The 27,707-nt window shown below is 36.5% G+C and overlaps 1 protein-coding gene across 8 annotated transcripts in view; it reads left to right on the forward strand.

Moving 5' to 3' along the window:
* MCF2 (MCF.2 cell line derived transforming sequence) overlaps positions 1-27,707 on the forward strand; it is a 127,886-nt gene that overhangs the window by 72,738 nt on the left and 27,441 nt on the right. For 4 of the 8 annotated variants that reach the window (XM_012001621.1, XM_012001622.1, XM_012001624.1 and 1 more), the window contains 9 exons: positions 8,732-8,851; positions 9,668-9,784; positions 11,326-11,475; positions 13,485-13,618; positions 13,934-14,048; positions 19,447-19,566; positions 21,380-21,571; positions 22,604-22,795; positions 24,038-24,209. In XM_012001621.1, the coding sequence (XP_011857011.1) occupies positions 8,732-8,851; positions 9,668-9,784; positions 11,326-11,475; positions 13,485-13,618; positions 13,934-14,048; positions 19,447-19,566; positions 21,380-21,571; positions 22,604-22,795; positions 24,038-24,209 (1,312 nt within the window). Of the gene's footprint in view, positions 1-8,731; positions 8,852-9,667; positions 9,785-11,325; positions 11,476-13,484; positions 13,619-13,933; positions 14,049-19,446; positions 19,567-21,379; positions 21,572-22,603; positions 22,796-24,037; positions 24,210-25,810; positions 25,859-27,707 lie in introns of all 8 variants that reach the window. The other 4 variants (XM_012001620.1, XM_012001619.1, XM_012001623.1 and 1 more) reach the window with 2 other exon arrangements.

A 27,707-nucleotide genomic window follows, 5' to 3' on the forward strand; every position in this document is an offset into this window, starting at 1 on the left:
TATATATATATATTCTTAGTGCTGAACTTAGTTTCATGTCTATACACATGCATTAATATACACACAATAAATACAGCACGGGGTACTCATTGAATAGACATATGTAGCACTGTGATATATACAACATAAGTTACAAGGGTAAATATGGAATGGCTACTGGGCTGAAGGAACTCTCAGTCTAGTAGAAAGGGTAACACATGTTCGTAAATGACTATTCTGAAAAGAAATTCTGACTGGTGGAGAAGGCCTTATACAGGAGATGGCATATGTTTGGGTGTTAAGTAAGAGCATATGTAGCTGTTACCTTTCCTTGATTCTTTCCTATGTTTTTGTTTCTCATAAATGAATTAAGTGAGGCCTAGGAACAGATATGAGTGGGATTAATTGGATTAATTCTGAAGCCTAGAACTATAAGACATATATGTTTTGCTTATATGGATAGGACTTGACCAGAGTAAAGAATTTGAACCTTAGCTGGTAAATAAATGGTTTCACCTTGAAGGGTCTCTGGAACTGGACTGATCCTGGAGGCTATGGATAAGTAGCATCTAAAAGGATGGTCCAGTGCCATTTGAAGTCCAAAAAAATGTTTGAACTAGTTACTTGGTAGAAATTTCAATGACTGTAGCTGAGTGAGAGAGAGGGGAGGAGAATAGATATATATGTGACAAAAAGAGCAAACCACAAGGAAGGAGTACTGCTTTGGGCTGTCCTCCTGGGGTCACTTGACAAGTTGCTTGGCAACCCATACTGTCTGTACTTTTTAAGGTGGGGATATGGGAGGAAGAGTGTGGAAGTGGCTCATACTGTTGCAAACTATTCTCTATAGCTTGAGGTCATGAGATTTTTTTCCCCAACATATTCTGCAGAGATGGTTCAGACCTTATCAAAGTCAAGTGCCTGTCAACATTTGTCTGATAGTAGATAAGAATACTTTCCTTTCGGTGGACTGTATATGCAAAATTGTTTCCAGCAACTTGTTTCAAATGTTATTTGTTCCATTTTGGAAACATCAAGGTCAAATCATCCCTGAATGGCAAACAGCAAATCTGAGTGTGCATTCAGTCTATGAAGTGTTAAGTGTCTAGAAAGAGTTTGCCCTTAGGATCCAGACAGGCCGTACTACTGCTGCTTACCAACTGTGCTTCAGTTTGCTCCTCTGTAAAAAGGGAATAATATCTAGTTTACTGCAATGTTATGAAGGCTAAATTATATATATATGTAAGAAGTCTGACACATACATAATATCTGTTAGTCAAGGGTCTCTCTTATTGTTACTGCCTTTCTTTACCCTAATGATTAAAAAAGAAAAGTTATAGGAACATAAATTATTCTTATAGTAAGTAACCAAACGTTTATGTTTTATAAGGTACCTTAAACATTCTAGAAGTGATAACTAGAATAACTGAAAAGTGTGCCTAGGGTGATGAATTGCCTCCCTTAGAGAGCACACACGAGAGTATTAAACAAGGTTAATTTCTAGACTTCGGTAGTGAAATGATGTATTTGGTTTATGCCTGCTCTTGTTGTTATTGTTGTTGTTACTGCTGTAAGATCATAGAACTAGGCAATCTGGCAGTACGTGTGAGTAAAAGGGAGTGAATCTGTTCTCTGGGAGGGAAAGATGAGAGGAAGCTTATTTTGTGCTCGTTACCTTGAAGAGCCAGTAAGAGCTGCTGCTGAGGGTTGGGGTGGGACCACGTACGGTGATTGGACACATGGCTCCAAGTCCTATGTGATAGGCAGCTCGTTCACTTTTACTGAGATGTCTTTAAGCAGTCACATGCTGGAGCTCCAGAAAAATGTCTGCAAGAAGCTAAAACCAATGCTGTTTCCTCTCTCGTGCACGCTATTTTTTTTAAAAAGCAAAAAACACATTGAAATAAAACAAGACTAACCTTTGCCCAAACCCCTTTGTTTTTTTGACAGGTTCTCAAAAATGATTGATACTTTCAAAATCTCAGGTTTGATTTTGGGGAAAAAGAAATGGTGCTTTTTCATGTTTATATAACCATACAGATGAGAGGTTCTTAAAGCAGCATGCCCAAGAATTTAGAAATAAAATATTCCCAAGCCAAAATGGGAAAATTCACTGGTCTTGAGCTATATTTGCTGTGATATGTGCATCTGATACCCTATGCTGTTTGATTGTTCATTTAAATACTAGCTTTAAGATGGATTATCTTCAGACGTTTAGTTATTACAAATATTGGTATACAGAGAAAAAGTACTCTCTCTATATACCTATATGTGTATCCACATAGATACATACAAACTAATCTTAAATTTATATGGCTTGTCAGGTTAAAATTGCTCAAGAGTGTTCTGTCCCCTCTAGATTCTCATAGCCAGCAATCACTGATAAGGACGTCTCCATATTATTTATATTGATCGATGTTCAGATCTATGAAGCTTTTTGGTTCAGAGGTTGCAAATTGTCAGTGCACAGATGTGTTTTGTTTAGACTATACAGCATTTTAACGAACTTTCAATTTGTTTTCAATTTTTAAACATCTGGGCTTTGCATGACAATCTGGATTTCTGTCTTCTCTTGAGAAACCAAAGAGTTGGCAATGCTGGGCCCACCTTGCCACATGACAACATGTAGCTGGAACTGATTTATGAGTGAACTGACTTATGAATGCCCTCTGCTTTTCATGTTCTGCAGTTCACCATGGTTCCCACCACTTCCTGTTGCGCCTCATCATATAGGAAGAGTGTGAATTGCTATTTTCCACCTAATTTAGGCTGTTCGTTAATTAAGCCTACTTCACATTTATATTATCTATGTAATACATGGTAGGCATTAAAGTTTGTCACCTTTGCTTTAGGTCTCAGGTTTAGCTTCTCAACCATTCCAATCCTTGTATCATCCCTGTTATAACTTCTCCAAATGCCTCTTGTTGACTGAGTCTAGTTCTACAGGCAGGTGAATCGGGGTTTTAATTCTGCTACTTATGTGCTAGAAGGTATTGAAAAATTGCCTGACCTCACAAAACCTCAATGTATTAGTTCCCTATTGCTGCTGTAACAGATTACTACAAACTTAGTGGCTTAAAACAATGAAAATGTATCATTACGATTCTGGAGGTCAGAAGTCCAAGATTACCCAATTGGGCTAAAAATCAAGGGTCAGCAGAGCTGTGTTCCTTCTGGAGTCTCTAGAGGAGAATCTGTTTCTTTGACTTTTCTAGCTTGCAGAGATTGTCCACATTCCTTGGTTTATACCCCTGCATCACTTTGACCTCTGCTATCACATCTTCTTCTCTGACTCTCCTGCCTCCCTCTTTTCCTAATGATTACATCGGTCCCACCATGATAATCTAGGATAATCTCCCCGTATCAAGATCCTTAATAACATTTATAAAGTCTGTTTTACCATATAAGATAACATATTACTAGGTTCCAGGAATTAGGATGTAGACATCTTTGGGGATAATGGCACTCAGTTTCTACAGTTGTGAAATGAGGACAAAAATAGAACCTACTGCATGTAAATACTTAGCACAATGTCATAATAGTGCTCTTTATGGGCATAATTCTAGTAGTGTGCATTCAATAAATAACATTTCCACCCCTGTCCAACCATCCAATCTCCTTTCCCTACCTTAAAGCTTTGAGAGGTCCTGAATATATACATATACATAAATATATGTATTTTTTGCTAAAGAGAAGCTATGAAAAGTAGTCATAAATGTGAGGTCTGGATTCACTTTAAAAGTATGACAGTTTGGCAGGCACCTATTATGGTCTGGGTTAAGTGAATGGGAGTGGGATTAAAAATTCAGGTATGTCTTATTCACATATGGGCACAAGGGATAAAAACAATACACCTGGTCTGAACTATATGATTTAGTTTTCTAGAAAAATAACTGACAAATCAAATGAATTGTTTGAGTGCCACCTGATTGCTCCGTTTGCTTAGTAGTTGTGTAGCTATTGCCTACAAGTTACTTAGTCTCCCAAATGGCTACTAAAATTGGGAGTAACTATTGGGTTACAGAATCCATGTGCTCTAGGAAGAAATGCAAAAAAGATTATAAAATTGTGCTATAACAAAAAATATCGTAAATGCAATTATGTAGTCAATAAATGGAGTTTTCATCCTTTGACGGTGCATTTTCTTTAAAAGCTCAAGTTTTTCTGGGCTTTTTGTGACAAATGAATTACTAAATATTTTGAAGGAATTAAGGAATGAGAATGTATGCTAAGATAATCAGAAGGTTTTACTTAAGAATAAGCTGATTACAATATAGAATTATCTTTAGAAGCAATTTATATAGCTGTCAATGTTTGGGATAAAACACTTTATTAAATAGAGCAATAACAGGTTTAATAAACATCCAACATAAAACCCCTGGCTTATGAGCAGCTGAATATCCCTACCCCTGCTTAAAATCACTTCCCCACTCATCTTGCAGACAGTGATTTTCCTTTTCTCTCCTTTCTTTGTACTTCGTTCCCTGCTATGTGATCAGCTGTCTCTGGACCTGGCTGCTGGTACAGCCTTGCTCTCCTAGGAATGGCAGAGTAGAGAGCAAGGCCTTACCTCAGGCAGAGAGTTGCTACATAGCTCTCTCTATTCCCATAGTATCCTCCCATCCCCTCCTCCCCCACACATAATTTTGGAGATGGGTGAGTATCCCCGGCTTGAAGTCAGCTCCAGGTTCTTGTATCCAGAGAATTCCAGATACAAGAGAATATAAGACTAAGGGAAGTCAGAGAGAGAAAAATGAAACCAGATCAACTTAGAATCCATGAAAGAATAAAAGTAATTTTGCTTTAAATGTTGGTAAAAATAGGCTGCTTTCAATTTCATTTAAAAGTGAAAAAAATAAACAAGTTCAAGGCAGGTGAGTATAATAATATAATGGAAATTTACCCAGGTAAAGAAAAAGGAAAGGCTTAACTCCCAAAATTAAGGGGGTAAAAATAAAATCTGTGCTTTCCACTTAAAAATAGGCCCAAAGTTCCCACAAGTCCCTGTCAGATCCTTCCCTTAAGCAAGCCTTTATCCATATCCCTAAAGTTTTCTACCCAAACCTGCTTGTCCTGAGGTCCAAGAATCCAAGGCAAAATTTTAAATCTGTCTTATTAATATTTTAGAGTTTAAAAAGTGCATTTTCATATCTTTTGCCTACTTTTTAATGGGGTTGTTTTTCTCTTGTAAATTTAAGTTCCTTAAATACTGCATGCTGTCACTAATAAGTGGGAGCTAAATAAGAACTTATGAACACAAAGAAGGAAACAACAGACACTGGGGTCCGCTTGACGGTGGAGGTTGGCAGGAGGGAGAGGAGCAGAAAAGATCACTATTGGGTACTGAGCTTAATACTTATGTGAAGTAATAATATGTACAACAACGCCCCGTGACACGTGTTTATGTAACCTTTGCATGTACCCCCAAACCTAAAATAAAAATGTAAAAAGTGCCTTTATATTCATTATTTCTTTTAATCCCTGTAATAACTGGAAAATCCTTTTTTTTTTTTTTTTTTTTGGCAGAGTCTCACCCTGTTGCCCAGGCTGGAGTGCAGTGGCGTAATCTCAGATCACTGCAGCCTCCACCTCCCGGGTTCAAGTGATTCTTGTGCTTCAGCCTCCGAGTAGCGGGGACCACAGGCGTGTAACACCATATCCGGCTAATTTTTGTATTTTTAGTAGAGACAGGTTTTCACCCTGTTGGCCAGGCTGGTCTCGAACTCCTGGCCTCAATTGATCTTCCCACCTAAGCCTCCCAAAGTGCTGGGATTACAGGTGTGAGCCACCGTGCCCAGCTGGAAAATACGTATTATACCTAACACAAAATAAAATATACATTATGTACATAATAGAAGGTAGGATATACATTACCATTGTAACTCTCTGTTTCTCTCTCTGTTTCTGTATACATGTTAATTTTATTCTTTTCAATGTTTCTCCAGCAGCAGGGCTCTTGGCCATCTGCTGCTTTTAAATGGCATCCTCAATGTTTCCTTCACTCAGTATTAGTTTGAAAATTCTAGGGCAGGACTTTTTTGGCCCTGCTTACATCAAATGTTCTGCTTATCTTTTTTCTTTCTCTTTTTTAAAGAGATGAGGTCTTGCTCTGTCACCCATGCTAGAGTGCAGTAGCACCATCATGGCTCACTGCAGCCTCAACTTCCTGGACACAAGCGATCCTCCCCCCTCAGCCTCCTGAGTAACTGGAACCGTAGGTGCATGCCACCATGACTAGATAATTTTTAAACTTTTTGTGGAGATGGGGCCTCACTATGTTGTCCAGGCTGTTCTGAAACTCCTGGCCTCAAGTGATCCTCCATCCTCGGTCTCCTAAATTGTTGGGATTGCAGGCATGAATCACCATGTCTGGCCCTAATCATACTTCTAATCACCACTAATCATTGTGCGTTGGAAGGGCAGGGCCATGTAGGAAAATAAGAATCCTCATTTGGAACCAATGTGTAGAATAATAGAAGGGGGAGTAGTTTCTCGGATGAAGGGAGAGAGTAACAGTCATGGCCTCCTGAGGGAATTATGAGTTGGACAACCATCCCAATGTATGTATATTGATAGCCATTATTTAATTTATTGATTTAATTTTATGCTCTTTTAATTTACTTATTTGTGCATATCATACTCATTTCTCTTTCATTTACTCTAGTTCTCATTGCCACTTAACATTTTATGTTTTATCACCATCTCAAATTGAATTAGGAAAATCCCCAGTTTTGAGCATCATTTCTCAAAGAGTCTATGTTTTATACCCTGGTGAAAGTTACTTTTTTCTTTTATTTTAAAATAGACTTTATTTTTTCACAGCAGTTTTAAGTTCACAACAGAATGGAACAGGAAGTACAGAGAGTTCCCATAAACTCCTTGCCCCACAGTATCTTATTCTTAGTTTATAGTTTTGTTTAATTACTAGTATTGCAATATGCCTGAAATATAATTGCAGTTGGAACATTTTTCATATATTTTGCTCTATTATGCTCTAATCTGCCGTCTTGAGGCTGATGACTCCTGATTCTGCACTCCTAGCCTAGACTTCTTTCCCTTCTTACTTGTACAAACAGCTGTCCAAAGGACATCATCTGGATGTCCTGCTGACCCTTCCAACCTAACATGTATATGAATGGAGATCAGAATCTTGTTCCCCTTCTTAAAACCTCTTTCTCTTGTGTTCCCCATCTCAGTGAAGGTTGTACCATTCAGCCAGTTACTCAAGCCCCAAATCTGGAGTTTGATCCTCGTAGTACCTCCTTTCTCAGCAAGTACATCAAGTGGTTATGTCTTACTGATTGCACCTCCTAAATTCTACCCTTATTCTTGGTATCATTACTTTAGTTCAGAAACTCATCATTCCTGGCTTAGATTACTGTACCAGCCTCCTAGCTCATCTGTCTGCTTCTACTCTTGTTCAAATCCAGTTCTTCCCAAAGCCAAAGTGATCCTTCTAAAATGCAAATTTGACCATGATGTTCTGATGCTCAAAACCTCTTAGAGACTCCCCTTACTTCCAGGAAAAAAACCCATCATCCTTTCTGATGCAGTTCTGGCCCATTTTCCCAACACCATCTCCCATTGTCCCCCAGCATCATTTCATCTAGCTCTCTTGACTAGGGCCTTTTCAGGAGATGGAGTAGTTTAGTGATTAAGAGCACAGACTTGGGGGCAAATCAAGGCTTTGCCAGCTGGGGCAAGGTACACTTAAACTCTCTGAGTCTCACTTTCTTTATTTGTAAAAGTGAGTAACCTAACTCCTTCATAGAATTATTATGAAAAGAATGTATGATAATATTGGCAAAATGCTTTGCACAGAGTAAACATTTAGTACACGCTAATTTATTATTAAAATTGGGCTATGTTACTCCATTCTCCACTTATTTTGCAATGTGTCTTCCTTCTTTGTCTTTTGAATTCTTTAGTGTAGCAATTATTTCTGACTGCATACTATGTGCCAGCAAGTTCTAGAAGCTGGGGAAACATTGGTGAACTAGAACGACATTCTGATCTAGTTAATTCCTCGTTATGCTTCGGGATCTTTTTGACCTTCCTATGTCTTGGAGAGTTGGTACTATCATTTCCTCTTGTATATTATTCTAATTCCTTTGATTACTTACCAACTTATCGTGTTAAAGAGTTGCTGATTATTAATGGACTCTGCAGTTGAACTGTTGGGTAGAAATTGTATTTTCTTAATTTGTGAGCATTCAATGCCTAACAGAGCTTGGTAATCATTCATTTAAATACATGAAGTAGATACATAGAAGATGTTCAGTGAATATTGATTATATTAAAATAAAAATATAATCCCATAATAAAGTTTTCTTTCATTGTTTAGTGTAAATACACAGACAAAAATCCTTTGGCTTTTAGGGTTATCCTAGGAAACTGCCACCTAATTCTATTTGTTCTTATAGGAAATAAGTGCAATTTAATTTCAAATAACGAACTCTAAAATAAAGGTTTAGAGTCTATTTCTTCATAACGTGGGGTCTGCTTCTATAGTGTGAGAAAATTCCTTACCAGAAGTGTTGCCAGGATCTGACCTGAAGCCTTACATTATTTTTCTTTCTATTTGCATGTTTTTAGATTTTATCAATATCATTTTGTAAAGTGTTGGCCTTTTACTGGCTTTTATGAATTTCAAGTTTGTTTCTTTCAATTACATATTTTCTGATATGTGCTCAGTTGAGTGTGTGTCGACAATTTTTTTTTTTTCAATTTCTTTTGTTTTTTCTTTCTACAGGCTTCCTTCCCTGGGAACTTGCACTTGGTTTTGGTTTTACGTCCTACCAGCTTTCTTCAACGAACGTTCACAGACATTGGATTTCGGTTTAGTCAGGAGGATTTTATGCTTAAATTACCAGTAAGAATATATTATTTAAATGTTTTGTTCCTCTAATTCTCATGAAGACTTGCACCATGATGTTTATATTTTACATGTGCCCATGTAGCATTTAAAAGAAAAAGATTAAAGTTTCTCTTTTAAAAGTATACATTTGAAATGCCCAAAAGTCTTTCACTTCTACCATTTAAAAAAGAAATCGATTCATCAATTTATAACAAAGCAATTACTTTTGCAAAAAATATATGTCATATATGTTATACATGTGTGTATATATGTATGTGTGCATGTGTGTATATGTACGTGTATATCAGCAGGAAATTTTAGTTTTTAGTAAAATTGAGTGTATTTTTTTTGTATTTGAACTTCCATGAACTTACATCCTGAGCTAGTCCAGAGTACCATGACTTTTTAAAAATATTTTTGTATGTTTTTAAGGTTAGGAATAGGGTGCTCATAAATTTTGATACTTTTGAAAAGGTCAACCCTTCCTGATAAATTATAAGTTACTACATAAAGTCCTTTTCTTTGTTGTGAGCATAGCATTCTTTTAGAAGCTGGACCATTAACAGTGCAAACTTTTAGATGGAAGAAAATTAGGCATTTTGGTTTCTGTGGAGATCGATTTTTCTTTACAGAAAATGTTTTGTAAATAAAAACTGTTATTATCTGAAGAAGATAGTGCATACATGTATGGGGGCATGTACAGGAGAGAACTGTTAAAACCATTTATCAGAGGTGACTTCCTGCTAAATGTATGCTAAAGTTCATTTTACAGTTTAATGGAGGGATGGCATGAAGGGCAGTTAACAGTATCTTTCTTGCTTATTTATATAGGTTGTTATGCTGAGCTCAGTTAGTGATTTGCTGACATACATTGATGACAAGCAATTAACCCCTGAGTTAGGCGGCACCTTGCAGTACTGCCACAGTGAATGGATCATCTTCAGAAATGTATGTTTGTCTTTGCCCTTACTGTAGAGCCTATAGTTCTTCATGTTAGCCTTTAAATCTAGTTCTAGAATTCTTTCCTATTTGAAAAAAAAAAAAAAAAAACAGATTTCTGGGGTCCTCACTTTTCACAAACATATAAATTCAACATCTTGATTTTCTTCCATAGGAAATATCTAGAAATGATGAGCAGTCACTGAGGATGGCAATGGAAGGAGAATCCTAGGGAATAAGGAGATCATACTCTGCCCATTCCCTCCTGTGGCTATGTAGTAACTTGAAGAAACGAAGGATTTGGATTCAAATCCTGACCCTGCTGATTTTTAGTTATATGACCTTGGACAATATACATAACCTCTCTGAGTCTTAGTTTTCCTAACTGTAGAATGGGACTAATAATACCTTACCTCATAGGGATCTTAAAAACACTAAATGAGATAGCAAAAGTAAAATGTTTTACACAGTGCCTAGCATATGGCAAACTGTCAATAAATACAAGTAGTATTATTAATCTCATTATCCTAGTGATGCTTCTAAGGCATTTTAGATTTGTAACAAAGAGTGTACTTCTGTTTTAGAAATTTACAAATAGGCAAGGGCCCTGCACCTCCCAAGTATGTCTGTGGTATATAAGTATCTTGACTTCTAATCCCAGAGATAGGGGAACCCTGCTGAAGAAATTAATGATGTCCCATTAAATTAGGATTCCATTTTCCTCATACTTGTTTTTCACTCAACGTTTCATTCATTAATTCATTTAACAATGCATTCATTCAACAATTCATTCATTCACATGAAGATGCATTGCCAAAATTAGCAGTGCCTAGCCTTTAATAACCTGTAATGCTATAAATAAACAAGCAAATATTTTGAGATGCAGGGATTGAACAGATGGTCCTGTGGTCTCTACATTTTGCCCTTCTTTCTCAGAGTAACTGATTTTAGAAACAAAATAAACAATAAAACCTTACTTACCATTTTATGGCAACAAAGGCTTTGGGACCACCATTCCAAATATTCTATAGTGCTTGAAATGAGTTGTTGTGACTAGTTTTTTCCCCCATTTCCTTCAATTGTCACCTTGTTTGGAATGCTAATGCTTATTCACAAATGATAATAAACAAATATAAAGTGACTTCACTGTTCTCATCTCTCTTCAGAAGTAAAGTGATAATAAGGCAATTTTGCCAATTGGAGAGTTTGTAGAATAAGGAAAACACTGTAATTTTCAAGAAAATAAAACAAATTACTCAATACATGGCATCTTTAAGAAATAGTTTTCATCAGTGTCTAAGAAATAAGTCAAGAAATTTGGATAAAATATATTCAGGAAGACTCTTAATCTTCCTTCAGTTTCTTAGAGTCTTAGATGAAGAGTTACAGTTGATTGCCAAGAGCAATGCCATATTTCTCTAGCAGAGGAGAGTTCGTGGTATATGTATTTGCTGTTACAGCCCCAATAAAAACAAATACAATGACCGATCTAGTTTTTTCTATGCTCACAGAGTTACCATATAATTAAAATAATCACCGGCTCTTTGCAGGCTATAGAAAATTTTGCCCTCACAGTGAAAGAAATGGCTCAGATGTTACAGTCCTTTGGAACTGAACTGGCTGAGACAGAACTACCAGATGATATTCCGTCAATAGAAGAAATTCTGGCAATTCGTGCAGAAAGGTATCATCTATTGAAGGTATGTCTGACAGAGTTGACAAACAAAAGATTTCCATGGTCTTTCTTTTTCTAGAGAGGTGTTTGTTATCTCCATTTTACACTGGCTGTTGCATAAAGGGAGATAAAAGACATTTATATAATATATTTAAAAACGATAAAAAAATACTTTATAAAAGACTGTCTGGATATGTTAGACCTAAGTGTCCCCTCCGCAAATGGTGTATTAATTTGAGAAGTTATTTAAAAATATCTTATAAATGCTGCAGAAAAACAAATATAGCCTTTTGTTTTGTCTTACTATGTGCAGTCATGCACTGCCTAAGGTTGTTTTGATCAGTGATGAACTGCATGTATGACAGTAGTCCCATAAGATTATACCATATTTTTACTGTACCTTTTCTATGTGTAGATACACGAATGTATACCATTGTGTTACAACTGCCTACAGTATGCCTACGACTGTCTACAGTATACAGTACAGTAACATGCTGTACAGGTTTGTAGCTTAGGAGCAATAGGCTATGCCCTGTAGCCTAGGTGTCTACTAGGCTATCCATCTAGGTCTGTGTAAATGCACTCTGTGATGTTCACAAAATGATGAAGTAACCTAACAATGCATTTCTCGGAACATATCTCCAACATTAAGTGATGTATGACTCTATTTTTAATTTTTGATGAGGAGTCAGGAAGCCGAGTTTCTTGTCCCATCTCTGCTGTGAGCTAGCATTGTGACCAAGGCTAACATTGCTCAGTTGATTCTAAGTTCTCTTCTCTGCAGAATACTAGGTCTTGATGTTTCCTACAGTAGACCAGGGGTTGCAAATTGGTTGTGCTCTCCTACCCAGGTCTTTGTGGAGTGCTGCTTTGTGAAGGATTTTGAAGTGCAATTCAGATAATCAGCAAGTATTTTTTGCTGTGTGCATTAGAAGATTAAAGCTGTATATAGAGATATGTTGTTGTTGGGCAATTTGCTTACTTTTTCTGAGTTGCAGTTTCTGTATCTTTACAATGAGGTTGATGATGGTGATGATGCATCATACCTCGTAGGATTGTTGTGAAGATGAAATGAGGCAAAGAAAGTGATGTATGTATAACAATGTTCGGTACATAGTTGGTACTTCATAAATATTGGCTTTTAATGTTGATGTTATTACCCATATTGGTGATGGTGTCATGGAATCTGTTCTCAGAATAAATGTACACCAAAACTTTTGCTTACAATTTCAAGGGACTCTTGCACCACCTGAAAGAAATCTTAAATCACTCTTGGATGTCTGAGAAAGGTCTATATTGTTACACCACCCACTGAGGTTAAGCCCTTCTAAATAGAGGCATATACTTATTGATGAATTAATTAAACCTAAATGTGAAGTAAAATAAGACTTAAGGCAGGGAGTGATTGGTTACAATTAAAGATTAGTAGCAAAGACATTTAACTGTATCTGAGTATGCATTAAGTATTATTTGCAGTTGTATGCTTTCTACTGTGGTGGTTTTTATTGTTCTACTACTGCTTTATTTGAGCTCATTGAAAGTGTTAGCAGAACAGTGACAGGTGCAGTGGTACATATCTGTTGTCCCACCTACACGGGAACCTGAGGCAGGAGAATTGCTTGAGTCCAGGAGTTTGGGTCCAGCCTGGGCAACATAGCAAGACCCCATCTCTAAAAAAGTAAATAAAAATAAATAAAATATTAGCAGAATAGGATGGACTGGATTGGAACTTTCTACCACTTAGAGAAGGAGGCTACAAATAGAGCACATGGTACTTCTGCCCATGATGATCTTATAAAAACATTAATTGCAACATCCATCTCTAAGGCAAGGGGTTCTTGGATCTTCATAGCTTTTAGATTTTGTGGAACTGAGATTTTGAAATTTTGTGAATTTTCAGAGAACTATGAAAGCAAGGGCCATTCTAGAATTAACTGTTTCTAGTCTTCATGCCATAGTTGTATGCTTCCTTCCCATCACATCATTCAGGTTAGATTACTAATTAGCTGGTACTCCTTTTGTGTCTTTGGACAGAATGATATTACAGCTGTAACCAAAGAAGGAAAAATTCTGCTAACAAATCTGGAAGTGCCTGACACTGAAGGAGCTGTCAGTTCAAGACTAGAATGTCATCAGCAAATAAGTGGTGACTGGCAAACTATTAATAAGTGAGTACTCTCTTTTTGGTTTAGAGTTACTTATTTTGTATTTTTGAAAGGCAATTATACATTTTTGCTGCAATATGTTAAGTGTTAAAATATTCCTGGACCTCTGGAAATCTGATAACTTATTTCTAGGTTGTCCTACAGAGATGATTTTGCTTGTAGAAGCGATTCTGTGGACATTGGTTGTCTCTACAGGTAGAACCAAGTGTCATGGGCTATGACTTTGCCTATAATTCTTAATGTCCATACTGCGCCTATCTACGTATTTACAAAAGAGATAGTTGCATTTAGGAATTTATTTGAGTTTTCTTTGTTAAGGTTGCTGACTCAAGTACATGATATGGAAACAGCTTTTGATGGATTTTGGGAAAAACATCAATTAAAAATGGAGCAGTATCTGCAACTATGGAAGTTTGAGCAGGATTTCCAACAGGTCAGTTAAAACATTTCTTTGTACACCTTTTTTCATTACACCAGAGGTTTTTACTCCTTAATCATGAGAAATCCTGTCTTGCAAGATGCCCGTTTATACCTAAAAGAAAAAAAAAGGAGGCAAATGTAAATGAACCTTGGCTTAGACTGAAGAAAATCTCTACTAAAATTCTGAGACTTCTACTTTTTCAGCTTACTCATTTCCTTTGAGAAAGTATCAAACTGCCAATATATATGACAGGGACAAAGTTACTCTCTACTTTTAGGTTTGTTTTTCAAATTTATCTTAGATCTAAAGGGTGTTCAAGGTTATGAGGTGGCTTTCCAAAGGAATAATGCCAGCTTCCTTCTTGGTTTTTAAATCCCATGTACCTATGCTGACCATATTTAACATGACCTAACAAGCTTTTCTTTCTGATCCAGGAGTTTATTCCTATGAAAAGCCTGAGAGATGAAATTAAATAAGTTTAATAAATAATTAAAAATATATTCCAATTGGACCCTCCTGGAAAATCCATCATATATGGTCAAGATGCATAGATTTGGACCGGGCGCGGTGGCTCAGGCCTGTAATCCCAGCACTTTGGGAGGCCGAGACGGGCAGATCACGAGGTCAGGAAATCGAGACCATCCTGGCTAACACGGTGAAACCCCGTCTCTACTAAAAAATACAAAAAAACTAGCCGGCCGAGGTGGCGGGCGCCTGTAGTCCCAGCTACTCGGGAGGCTGAGGCAGGAGAATGGCATAAACCCGGAAGGCTGAGCTTGCAGTGAGCTGAGATCCGGCCACTGCGCTCCAGCCTGGGGGACAGAGCAAGACTCTGTCTCAAAAAAAAAAAAAAAAAAGATGCATAGATTTAGTTTCTTTTCCTTTTTCGGTCATGCTCAATCTTCTCACAGTCTGTCTCATAGCATATACTTCACCAGAGGATCCAAGGAAAACTCACTTCTTCTCTCTTGCATGTGCCCAACTTGTTTTCTGCCCATGAATGGCTTACTTGCTTTGTATTTCACTTGCTCATCAGAGTTAGGTTTGGGAGGAGCACTGCACTCTGGACACAGGGCTCAGTTACCACTGGCGTTTTCCCCTCCTTTGCTTCAAACATCTATTGAACTGTTCTCCATGAAACCTTCCCTAAAGAAAGAATAGGTCAAGCTGCTCTTGGTCCTTCTAGGTATTTGTGTTTCTTCCTCCTCTCCAACTGAATACACAGAAAATAGCACTTTTCCTGAGCATACCCATTATGCTTATACTTACATATTAATTTGCATCCATACCAAATTCTTGTCCTGTGGTTATGTTCTGTCTCCCCAAGTCATTAATTCCTGTCTTTAATCAATATTGTTGTTTGTCTTAGAGTATAATCTCACTGACATGGTGTATCTCATAGTGACATGTCGACAGGTTCTGTATGTCTAGAAACATGACTTAAAAAAAAACACATAGGAACATAAACTTACAGAAAAATTGCAAATATAAGAAAAATAGAAATACCCATATACCTTATTCCCAGATTAACTTAATGATAGTATTTTACTCCATTTGCTTTATTATTTGTATTCCCTCCCTCATGTATATACAGATAATATTTTTTTCTGATCTGACAAATAATATATTTTCTGACCCATTTGAGTGTAAGTTGCACACGTGATGGCCCTTTCCCCCTAAATACTTCCATTTTTTCTAGTAATAGGGATATTCTGTTATATGACCATAGTACAGTTATCAGATTCAGTACATTTAACAGTGCAATACTTTTATATTATCTACCATTGGTATTTCAGTTTTGTCAGTTGACTCAGTCAACTCTTTTATAGCATTTATTTTTCCTTCAGAATCGGATCCTATATAGGGTCCAGTCTTGCATTGTCTTGTGTCTTTAGTGTCCTTGAACCTAGAATCTTGAATCTTTCCACAGCCTTTCTTTGTCTTTTATGACTCTGACATTTTGAAAAATATAGTCCTTTTTTTTTGAGACAGTTCTGTCTCCCAAGCTGGAGTACAATGACACAATCATAGCTACTGCAGCCTCAAACTCCTAGGCTTAAGCCATCCTCCCCCCTCAGTCTTCCAAGTAGCTGAGACTACAGGTGCGCACCACCATGCCTGGCTAACTTTTTAAGTTTTGTGGGGATGGAGTCTCATTGTGTTGCCCAGGCTGGTCTGCAACTCCTAGGCTCAAACAATCCTCCCACCTCAGCCTCCCAAAGTGCTGAGATTCCAGGCATAAGCTGTAAGGACTCATGCCTAGCCATAGTCCCTTTTAAAATACATTTTCCTTCATTTAGAGTTTGTTGGACATCTTCTCGTGATTCTATTTAGTATATATGACCAACTAGAATACCGCATTAGTGAAGTGTCCTTCTTAAGGAATCATATCTGCAAGTGAATGATGCCTACCTCCCTCTTATTGTTGATGTGGATTCTGATTACCTATTCAGGGTGCTGTTGAATTTCTCCACTGTAAAGCTACTTTTACTCCCCTTCTAACTAGTAGGAAAAGTGAGGGGAGAAAATTTAAGGTTATGCAAAGATCCTGCTTGTCATCAAAATTTCCCCATAAATTTAGCATCAACTGATGATGCTTGCCTGGACAAATCTTTGCTATGATGGTTGCAAAATAATGATTATTTTCAACCCCCATGTCCAGTCCACATTTATCAGTCCACACTAGGCATTCTACCAAAGCAAGAGCCTTCCCTTCTCTCCATTTATTTATTTGATTCAAAGAGTTTTACTTATTCATTTTTAAAACTTTCAACTTTTATTTTAGATTCAAGGCATACACGTGTACGTTTGTTACATGGGTATACTGTGTAATGCTGAGATTTGAGATGTGAATGATACCATGACTCAGGTAGTGAGCGTAATATCCAATAGTTAGTTTTTAAGCCCTTGCCTTCCTCCTTTTCCCCCTTTTAGTAGTCTCCAGCATTTATTGTTCCTATCTTTATGTCTATGTGTAACCAGTGCTTAACTTCCACTTATAAGTGATAACACGCTGTGTTTGGTTTTCAGTTTCTGTGTTAGTTTGCTTAGGATAATGGCCTCCAACTGCATCACGTTGCTGCAAAAGACATGATTTTGTGTTTTTTTATGGCTGCGTAGTATTCTGTGATGTATTTGTACCACATTTTCTTTATCCGGTCCATCACTGATGGGCACCTGGGTTGATTCCAAGCCTTTGCTATTGTGAATAGTGCTGCAATGAACATACAATTGTATTGTCTTTTTGATAGAATGATTTATTTTCCATTGGGTATATACTCAGTAATGGGATTGCTGGGTCAAATGGTAGTTCTGCCTTAAGTTCTTAAATATTCAGGATGCCTTCCACAGTGGCTGAACTAATTTACTTTCCCACCAACAGTGTATCAGAGTTCCCTTCTCTCCACAGCCTCACCAGTGTCTGTTCCTTTTTGTCTCTTTAATAATAGCCATTCTGACTGATGCGAGATGGTATCTCATTTGATTTGCATTTCTCTGATGGTTAGTGATATTGAGCATTTTCTCATGTTTGTTGGCAATTTGTATGTCTCCTTTTGAGAAGTATCTGTTCATGTCCTCTGCTCACTTTTTAATGGAGTTATTAGTTTTTTGCTTGTTGAATTGTTTAAGTTCCTTACAGATTCTGGATATTAGATTTTTGTCAGATGCATAGTTCGGGAATATTTGCTCCCCTTCTGTAGGCTGTCTGTTTACTCTGTTGATAGCTTCTTTTGTTATGCAGAAGCTCTTTAGTTTAGTTAGGTTCCACGTATCAATTTTTGTATTTGTTGAAATTGCTTTTGAGATTTTAGTCATAAATTCTTTCCCAAGGCCGATGTCCAGAATGGTGTTTCCTAACCTTTCTCCCAAGATTCTTGTAGATTGAGGTCTTATATTTAGATCTTTAATCCATCCTTAGTTAATTGTTATACATGGTGAAAGGTAGGGGTCCAGTTTCACTCTTCTTTATATGATTAACCAGCTATCTCAGCACCATTTGTTGAATAGGGAGTCCTTTCCCCTTGATTATTTTGGTTGATTTTGTAAAAGATCAGATGGTCGTAGGTGCGTGGCTTTATTTCTGGGTTCTCTATTCTGTTCCATTGGTCTAATTGTCTGTTTTTGTACCAGGACTATGTTGTTTTGGTATAGTTTGATGTCGGGTAATATGTTATTTCTGGCTTTGTTCTTTTTGCTTAGGATTGCTCTGGCTATTTGAGCTCTTTTGTGGTTCCATATGAATTTTAGAATAGTTTTTCTAATTCTGTGAAAAAAGATGTTGGTAGTTTGATAGGAATAGCATTGAATCGGCAGATTGTTTTGGACAGTATGGCCATTTGAATATAGTGATTCTTCAAATCTATGAGCATAGAATGTTTTTTACATTTGTTTGTGTCATCTATGATTTCTTTCAGCAGCGTTTTGTAGGTCTCCTTATAGAGATTTTTCTCTTCCTTGGGCTACATGTATTACTAGGTATTTTATTCTTTTTGTAGGTCATTGTAAATGAAATTGCATTCTTGATTCGGCTTTCAGCTTGAATATTGTTGGTGTATAGAAATGCTACTGATTTTTGTACATTGATTTTGTATCGTAAAACTTCTCTGAAGTTGTTTATCAATTCTAGGAACCTTTTGGTAGTCTTTAGTGTTTTCTAGGTATAGAATCATATCATCAGCAAAGAAAGATGATTTGGCGTCTTTTCTGATTCCTAGTTTTTTGATGGTTTATAATTTATTAGTGTTCTTGACTATTTTGGTGTTTCAGAGTGCTGCTGTGTCCTCGTGACGTGCTCCCACATTTAAATAAATCACTCTCTTACTTTCTGGCATAAAGATATATTCCAAGTTCATCTTGTACCTATTCTGCCTCAACCCTGGAATCAGTTATTTCCTTGAGGAGCCCTGGTTTCTTTTTCTGGGAAATGATATTAAAGACTAAGATCTGGGTGGGAGATGTGCTTATTGCTTCTGGAGGGCTTTTGCTTTTAGCGTAATTCACCAGAGAGCTGGGGAATGATGAAAAAAAAACTTAGATGAAAATGCTCAGGTAAGATTTTGTTTTAGATGTTGGCTATATATATGTATGTGTGTATATATATACACACACTCTCACACAAATGTATATATACCTATACATACCTCACATGTATACATTTATGCAAATACATGTCCTCATACACAAACCTACACATGTACATGGTGATCTTTTGTACATTATGAGTACACGTTGATATCTATGAGGTTAAATTTTAGCAGAGTATAGCTATTTCTGTGAATAAAATAACAAAATTTTTTTTCATATGTGCAATTTCTCCATGTCAATATTTTCGTTTAAAAGCATTTTGTTTAAAACTTGATCATAAAGATAATTTTTATGTTTTTAAAACCTCTTTGTTTCCTATTTTTAGCTTGTAACTGAAGTTGAATTTCTATTAAACCAACAAGCAGAACTGGCTGATGTAACAGGGACTATAGTTCAAGTAAAACAAAAAATAAAAAAATTGGAAAACTTAGATGAAAATTCTCAGGTAAGATTGTGTTTTAGGTGTTTGCTATATTATACAGTAAAATAGTTATTTTTTGGTGGAAGTAGGTAGTATAGACTCTTATTATTAATTTCTTTATTTTTATTTTTCCATAGGTTACTGGAGTATAGGTGGTATTTGGTTACATGAGTAAGTTCTTTAGTGGTGATTTGTGAGATTTTGGTGCACTCATCACCCGAGCAGTATACACTGCACCCTATTTGTAGTCTTTTATCCCTCACCCTCCTCCCATCATAACAACATTCTGTATATTAGGCACAATTATGTTGGTCTATATTCTGCTTTGTTCAATGCAGGCCAGAGGTGACACTACAGATATATCATGTAGTTGTAAAAGGAGGTCGCTGAGACAATGGCGTGAACTCTTTCAAGCCCACCAATAGGAATAAGGGCATAAATTATTTTGGAGAAGCTAGAAGAATGTGTATCAAGAATGATATATGGTGCTTGGAAATGATGGAAACATACAGGAACATGATTCCTTAAATGCCCACTTTAGGATATATGCAGTTTAACCAAATAGAGACTCACATAGACATTTCTACTTATTCTTACTATCTGTGACCTTGAGTAAATTCATTTCTAATTTTCAGTGTCTTCACCTATAAACTGGGGATAAAATGATCTACTTTGCAGGGCAATTGTGAATATTCATTTAAATGTATATAAAACACCTGGCACAACACTGGGTTGTATAGTACGTACTCAAAGGAGGCAGTTTTCATGATTCCTGCTAGTCTTAAAGTTTGGACTAATGGCTTTGATACTTAAAAAACTCTAGCTTTTATGTGAGAGCAAGGCCATGCTTTTTATGTGAGAGCAAGGCCATGCTTTTTAAGATGAATTCTCAGCATACAAACAGATTTATGGGTGAACCATGAGTGTGTGAAAACAAATATTGAAGAAGCAACAGTTATGATAACTAGTTCTGGAATTATGCTTGTAGATCTCTGTGATCATGGGACAATTTACATATCCCTATGGTATAGCAGAAAGAGGAGGCAAACTGGTTTGGAAACTAAGGGGGACTTCATTTTTTTCCATGTAATAATTTTTCATTTCTAATTGTGGTAAAAACACATAACATGAAATTTACCATCTTAATCATTTTTAAGTATTCAGTTCAGTAGTGATACATAAATTCGCATTGCTGTGCAACAGCTCCAGAACTTTTTCATCTTATAATATTGAAACTGTATACCCATTAGACAACAGCTCTCCATTTTAAACCTGGTTTTCTCACTAGGTAGAGAGGCCAGTCACTTCCTCATCCTGGGTTTCAGTTTTATTTATTTTATTTTGACAAACATTTCTTGAACTCCTACTATGTTCGAGTCTCTCCACTGGGGGGAGTGAGTGGTTGACAGAGTGGAGGCAAGGTCACTAAAGGTCATTTTTTTGACATAGAAACCCTGTGACTTCAGGTATGTGAATTAGTCCAGGTACATGACAACGCTGATGAGATTTCTAAGGCTGAGATGATATGAAATACATTTGACTGGTGTGTATACCTCATTTAATATAGGTGGTTCTATTCTAAATCCACACATATTAGGAGAAAAAAGTCTCATCCACGTTCTGGGTATGATGTGAAATTTTCAGTTTCTATAACCAGAAATGCATGAGCTTCTAATGACATCACTGCTACAGCTAATTATTATAACTGTAAGGTTTTTTTGTTTGTTTGTTTGTTTTTTGCAGCCTGAAGGAGTAGACATCAAATTGTATTTGTGGCAATGTATCCTTCTTGCTCAGAGATCATGTATTCATTATTTTGTTTCTTTGTTACAATCAGGAGCTATTATCAAAGGCCCAGTTTGTGATATTACATGGACACAAGCTTGCAGCAAATCACCATTATGCACTTGATTTAATCTGCCAGAGGTGCAATGAGCTACGTTACCTTTCTGATATTTTGGTTAATGAGATAAAAGCGAAACGGATACAACTCAGCAGGACCTTCAAAATGCATAAACTCCTACAGCAGGTAGTGTAATGGGAAATGATCCATTTCTGAAAAGGAACACACTTTTTTTTTTCAGGTCCTGCTAGCCTGAAACACCTTGCCCTTCTGCCGCGTGGAATACCTTTTATCTTCTCAGAGGTTATATGGTCAGGGACTGGTATAGCTTTGGAATTAAATTTGTAAGAAATCTGAAGGACTGAGTTTGATCATGATTTTTTCATTCATCTACCAATGAACTATTCATGGAAGATCCAATATAGTTCAAATTTTGCCCTTTGTTCTAAATATTGAGATTGTGGAGTAATGGCTTCCTTTGTATTTTGGGTACATCTCTGAAGTCTCCACTGGTGATGGTTTATACTTGGAACATTTTTAAAAGCCTGAGGGGCATTTTGCTACAGCCTGAAGCTCCTTTCACATTTCATAATACAGAAATAAAATATTAAACAGTGACTGGAAAATATTCCTCCATGGCTTGTGGGTTTGACCCTTTTCACAATTAGGCAATGAATTGACAGGTCACCATATGGATCTGGTGTTGGCAGTGGAATATAAAATAGGGTTCCACTTCCAGACATTATATCTGAACATAAACCTTTTAATCTTTACATCTCATTCTTTGGGAAGAAAACTTTATTCTTGTCCTTAGCTGTCATTAAGCATTTGTATTACACTTTATATTTTCCTAAGAATTTCATATTTCAGTTATTGATTTTGGGAAAATAACATGCAACTAAAGCATTAGTATTGAGAAAGTGGTTAGACTTCTGCTGCAGAATAAATTAGTTGTTGTGAAATAAATGCAGTGTTTCCCAACCTTGGCTGTGTATCAGCAATATCTGTGGAGCTCTGTAAAAGTATAGATGCCCAACTTATGGCCCGGGCTACTGAATCAGAATTTCTGGGGGCAGAACCCAGATATCTTTATTTTTTTAACAGCTCTGAAAGCAATTCTGACTCACAGAAGCCAGAGGCTGAGAACCACTCACTTAATGGACAAATATGTTTTACCTTTATTAATTCACGTTTTTTTCTTCTTGATTTTCTTACCAGGCTCGTCAATGCTGTGATGAAGGGGAATGTCTTCTAGCTAATCAGGAAATAGATAAGTTTCAGTCTAAAGAAGATGCTCAGAAAGCCCTCCAAGACATTGAAAATTTTCTTGAAATGGCTCTACCCTTTATAAATTATGAACCTGAAACACTGCAGTATGAATTTGATGTAATATTATCTCCTGAGCTTAAGGTAGAGGCTTTTAAAATTTTCAAATAAACATTTAAAGAAAGTTATAATTGCAGTACTGTGGGTAGGAGGAGTTTTACTACCTCACAGCTAACTTTATGTCAAACTGCACTTACATTGTCTTCTTAGGGGTGATAGTAGTGCCACTGTCAAGCATCAAATAATTCAATGGCATATGTTTGCTACTTAATGAGGAATAATAATTTCCTTTTTGAGCTCCAAATCCATTATTTTAAAACTCTTTTTATGTGCTAGGTGTTCTCACACATATTTCGTTGTGCATCACTGGAGAAAGCCCCAAAGCTCTTCTATAATAGAATGTTGGGTCCATGTCAAGAATGTCAAGAGTACTTTACCCCAAACATCCTTCCTTTGTGCTGCAGTGACCATCAGCAGATGCTCTGTGGATGGTGTGGCCTTGCTACTCAGTTTGAGAATGAAAGCATAAAGATACGATTTGGGTCTTCTTGGAGAAGGAGGAGCAGGCAGAAGTTGTTGTTAACAGGGTGGAGAGCTATAGGTTAGTTCAGTACTGCCCCCTTGGAAATCACACGAAGGATTATCCACATTGTAGATAAGAGCATTTGTGATGCTATTTGCTGCTAAAATGTGTAGTTGACTCTAAGGTTGGAGCAGTATCTAGACCCATGCTTAGCAGAATATCCTAGGGGATGCCCCAGGAAATCGGAAATGTAGTCATGGCAATAGCCAAGTGATTCTCTGGAAGCAACCAAGCTTAACTCTAGCTTCCTCAAAGCATCTAGAAGAGGTACAAATGTGCATTATCCATTGGTGGCTCTGAGGAGCCTGTTGCAACTTAGAGGACTATAACAAGAGTGTCCTACAGGGTAAAATGTAACAAAATATTATACCAATGTTATTCATTTGATTGTTTTTATAACTTGGTGGCTTTCTTATGCTAAACAGGAAAGAGCAATATGCCTTCTTTCCCAGCCATTATCTGATTCAGCCAATGAACCAATGAAGGGCAAATCGCTCTATGCAGTGACCAATTTCATGACTGCTTCTTGGTAATTTTTTCCTCCAGGTTGTTTTGGTTGAGATTTTGGTTTTATATCCATGTGAACATAAAACATTAATTTGTTTTGCTATTTTTCTAAATTTCTTGTTGTTATCTTTTAAACTCTAAATTATTTTTTGACCATCGGAGTCTGAGAAATGTAATGGGGTTTGTATCGACCTCATTTCAGAAAATATTTCCTGTAATTCTTACGCAACCTACAGGTTCAAATGAAGACTATACAACTCAAGCTTGAAAACATTCGAAGCATATTTGAGAACCAGCAGGCTGGTTTCAGGAACCTGGTACATAAGCATGTGAGGCCAATCCAGTTTGTGGTACCCACACCTGAAAATTTGGTCACATCTAGAACACCATTTTTTTCATCTAAACAAGGTAAAATGTCTTAACTTTCTCTGTCTCTTTTTCTCTTGCTATTGTTTATATTGTTACTCTTGATGTAAATACTGAGTTTATTCTTCAGTGTGGATAGATGAAAATTTCACTTTAGCATCTTTGGTCATATTTATATTGTGCAAGGCAAGAGTCAGATTGAGGTTATTGTATGTAGTAAAACATAGTAGTAATATAGTACAGTACAAGGAATTGTGAACATCTCAGTACTGAGTACTCCTGCCTTGCAAATCTGTATGAAAATTTTACCAGCATCAAACTCGCATTTTTTTCAGCAGGTGAAGGAAAGTATATGAAGCTAGTACACACATGTGTGCGTGCACACACACACACACACATATTTACTGCTACTCTAGATAAGCAATGATTTGGTCCTTTTTTATTTGTATAAATTTGGGGGTACAAGTACATACAGTTTTATTACATGGATATATTGCATAGTGGTGAAATATGACTTGGTTCTTATAAGCTACCAGTAAGTGAATGGCTTAGATAATAAAATGAATGGCCTTTTCTAAATAAATGCTGTTAAATAGAATAATTTTGTTGGTAATTTACTGTTACAGAGTTCATTTTCTAGTTTTAATCTCCTAGCTTTATCCATGTAAGATCTATTTTCTTTCTAAGTTCTATGGGAATAATAATTATCCTTATAATGTGTTGAACTGCTCTGGATATGGATGGCTCAGGGATTCCCTTGAGCTGCCTTCGGGTCTTCTTAGACGAGAGTAATTTGGTCTTTAGGGCCCTAGGTAAGCGGAATGGGCGAAGATGGGAGTAAATTCGGTCTATCTGATCTAAATAGAATCAGAAGCTTCATTAGTGTAGGAGAACTGCTTTGGAATTCAGAGAAGGCTTGAGCCAAGGATAATGAGCATAAAAATAATAGCTTATATCTAGCATGGGTCAGATTTTCAAAAGGTGATGAAAGCAGGTAACTAGGCTAAGATTATGAAAGTTCCATGTTTAATACTTATGAAATATATAAATATATTTACAAATAAAACTATAAGCAATGTCTTAAATACAATATCAAAGATATATCAAAGATACAGGGAATATTACAACTACTGGAAAAAGAGTAAAGATAACAACATAAAAAGCAATAAGGGGATAAAACCCAATAGCTATGAGAATAAAAATGAAATAGGTTGATATTCTTGAGCAGAAGACAGACCTCGGTTAGATTTCTGGCTCCATGTACTGGCTGTGTGTCCTTGAACAGTTCACTTAGCCTCTTTAGCCTCAGTTTCCTTACCTGGACAATAAGGACGATAATACCTACTGACTCCAACAGGTTATTGTAAAGATAGGGTAAAAAAAATTGAGGACTATAAAAAAATACTTGATAAACTGGACTAGTCCTTTCCTCTGGTTAAAGCTACTTGCTTAATTGTCCTCTAAAATCTCAACTTCTCGTAGAGGTTCTTAAAGTGGTACACCTTGGGTTGAGGAACGGAGTTTTGAGGAGACTGTTACAGATCCATGCAAGTTATTAGTCACTCATTAGCACATTTTGTTTTGTATTGTTTCATTTTGTTTCTGATATTCTTATTTAATGGCGTTACAATTTCCTTCTGCAGTGGGAGTTGGATACTCTTTCTTTCAAGCATGTAAACTTTTTTCAAAAGGTACCCATCTTTATTATATTACTTTTGTCAATACATTTTTCTGAGTTTGTGTACTTGTGAAAAACCAGTTTGGCATCTAAAAACAGCAGCCGTTCATTCTTGCATTCTACCTGCAAGTAACTTTTTCCTGTTTTTCTTAATAACCATCCATTATTCTCTTCGTATTGTGCTTACCTTGGAAAATGACTATATGAAATGTAGATTATGCTTCTAAACTCAATGTCTTTCATAAAGTGACCCCCAAAAAAGAATAAAGAAAAGCAATTGGCAATGCTAAAATGAATCAGGCCTTCTTTTGTTTAAGATGCTTCATGATCCAACTTTTTGTTAGGAGTAGCTTGGATTTGCTTCAGTTTGAGACTGCCTAATGTATTTATGAGGTTGAATGCAGCTTAATAAATAAGTGACATGGATGGATAAATGATTTTATCTATTATGCATCATGCTTTGTAAACTAAATCAAAACATTATTTATGCTACAAACCTTGTTCGTTTTACCTAATTGCTCTGTGAGTAATAGGGATTGTAACAATCCATTCCAAACAATTTCTTAAGACTTTTAATCGCTAAGCCAAATATATAAAATTTGGTCAACTCAAAACATAGGTATTAATATCTCATAAAAATGAGTCAAACTGTTTTTTTGTTCTTTGCTTTTATTTTATTTATTTTATTTTTTTTGCATCAAATATAATTCTGCATCTAGCACAGGGCCTGGCACTTAGCAAGATGTAATAAATATTTGTAGAATTAACATTGAATATAGAGTGTAGTTATTGAGAATGGGAGACATTGACAGCAAGGAATAAAATGTAAAATGTGGCTTGAGCTCCTAAATCTGTATCTTTAGCCTAGATCTTTCTTCTAAGCTTTGGACCTCTGTTTATAATTTGCCTTTTTGAATTTCCCATAGGCAACTCAAACTCAACATACCTCAGATTAACTCTTCTCTCCTGCAATCTTTCTACTCTTCATCTTGGTGAATGGCATTGTGATTTCCCCAATTGCCCAAGCCTGGGACCTTGGTTCCTCCTCACTTATACCTTACCTCTAATGGTCAAAAATTCTATATCCTGTGGATTTGTGCCTACTAAGTATCTCTCTCGAATGAATTCACTTTTTTTTTTCATCCTCACTGCTATCCTTACTGCCACTTTCCTAATCCAAGCTAACATCACGCTGGCCTTGGCAACTGTGACAGTCTTTCTGTCTCTTCCACTTACCCTGCCCACTTTTTCTTCCCTTTCCTAGGTGTCTTTGTGGACATTACACACACTGTTCTCTCTCTGGAACACTATTTCCTTTCCTCTTCCTTTCTCACACGTTAGCTTCTACTCCTCCATCAGATTTCCTATTTCTAAGCCACTTCCTTCAGGTAAGCTTTTCCTCCCCACATCTTCTCCTTCCCTGCACCCCTGTTTGGTTAGGTGTTCATGCTGTGTGATAACAAGTACTCCCAAATTTCTTCTTGGCTTTAGTGGAATTGTCTGTTTTCTGTCTCTCTTGCTAAACTAAGCTCTATAAAGGCAGAAACTGTGTGCAATTTGTCTTTGTATCCCCAAACACAGCCAAACACAGAGCTTAGCATGTGGTGTAGGTGCTCAATCATTTTATATATATTTACATTGTTAAAAAATGAATACATGAATACATCTACCTTGCTTTGAAGAATAAGATGCATTTCTCCTAAGTTGTGCATATATTTATTTTGTATCTCTTAATGCAGTTGCAAAGAATTAATTGGCAAAACTAATAATTGCCTCTTAAGTTACCTTTAGAAATAAGTTTGAATCTCTGTAGAACAGGTTTCTTTAAAGTGGAGCGTATTAGTATTCATTGAGAAATTAAT

The sequence above is a fragment of the Mandrillus leucophaeus genome, unplaced genomic scaffold (assembly GCF_000951045.1).
Source record: "Mandrillus leucophaeus isolate KB7577 unplaced genomic scaffold, Mleu.le_1.0 Scaffold668, whole genome shotgun sequence".
Taxonomy (NCBI): domain Eukaryota; kingdom Metazoa; phylum Chordata; class Mammalia; order Primates; family Cercopithecidae; genus Mandrillus; species Mandrillus leucophaeus.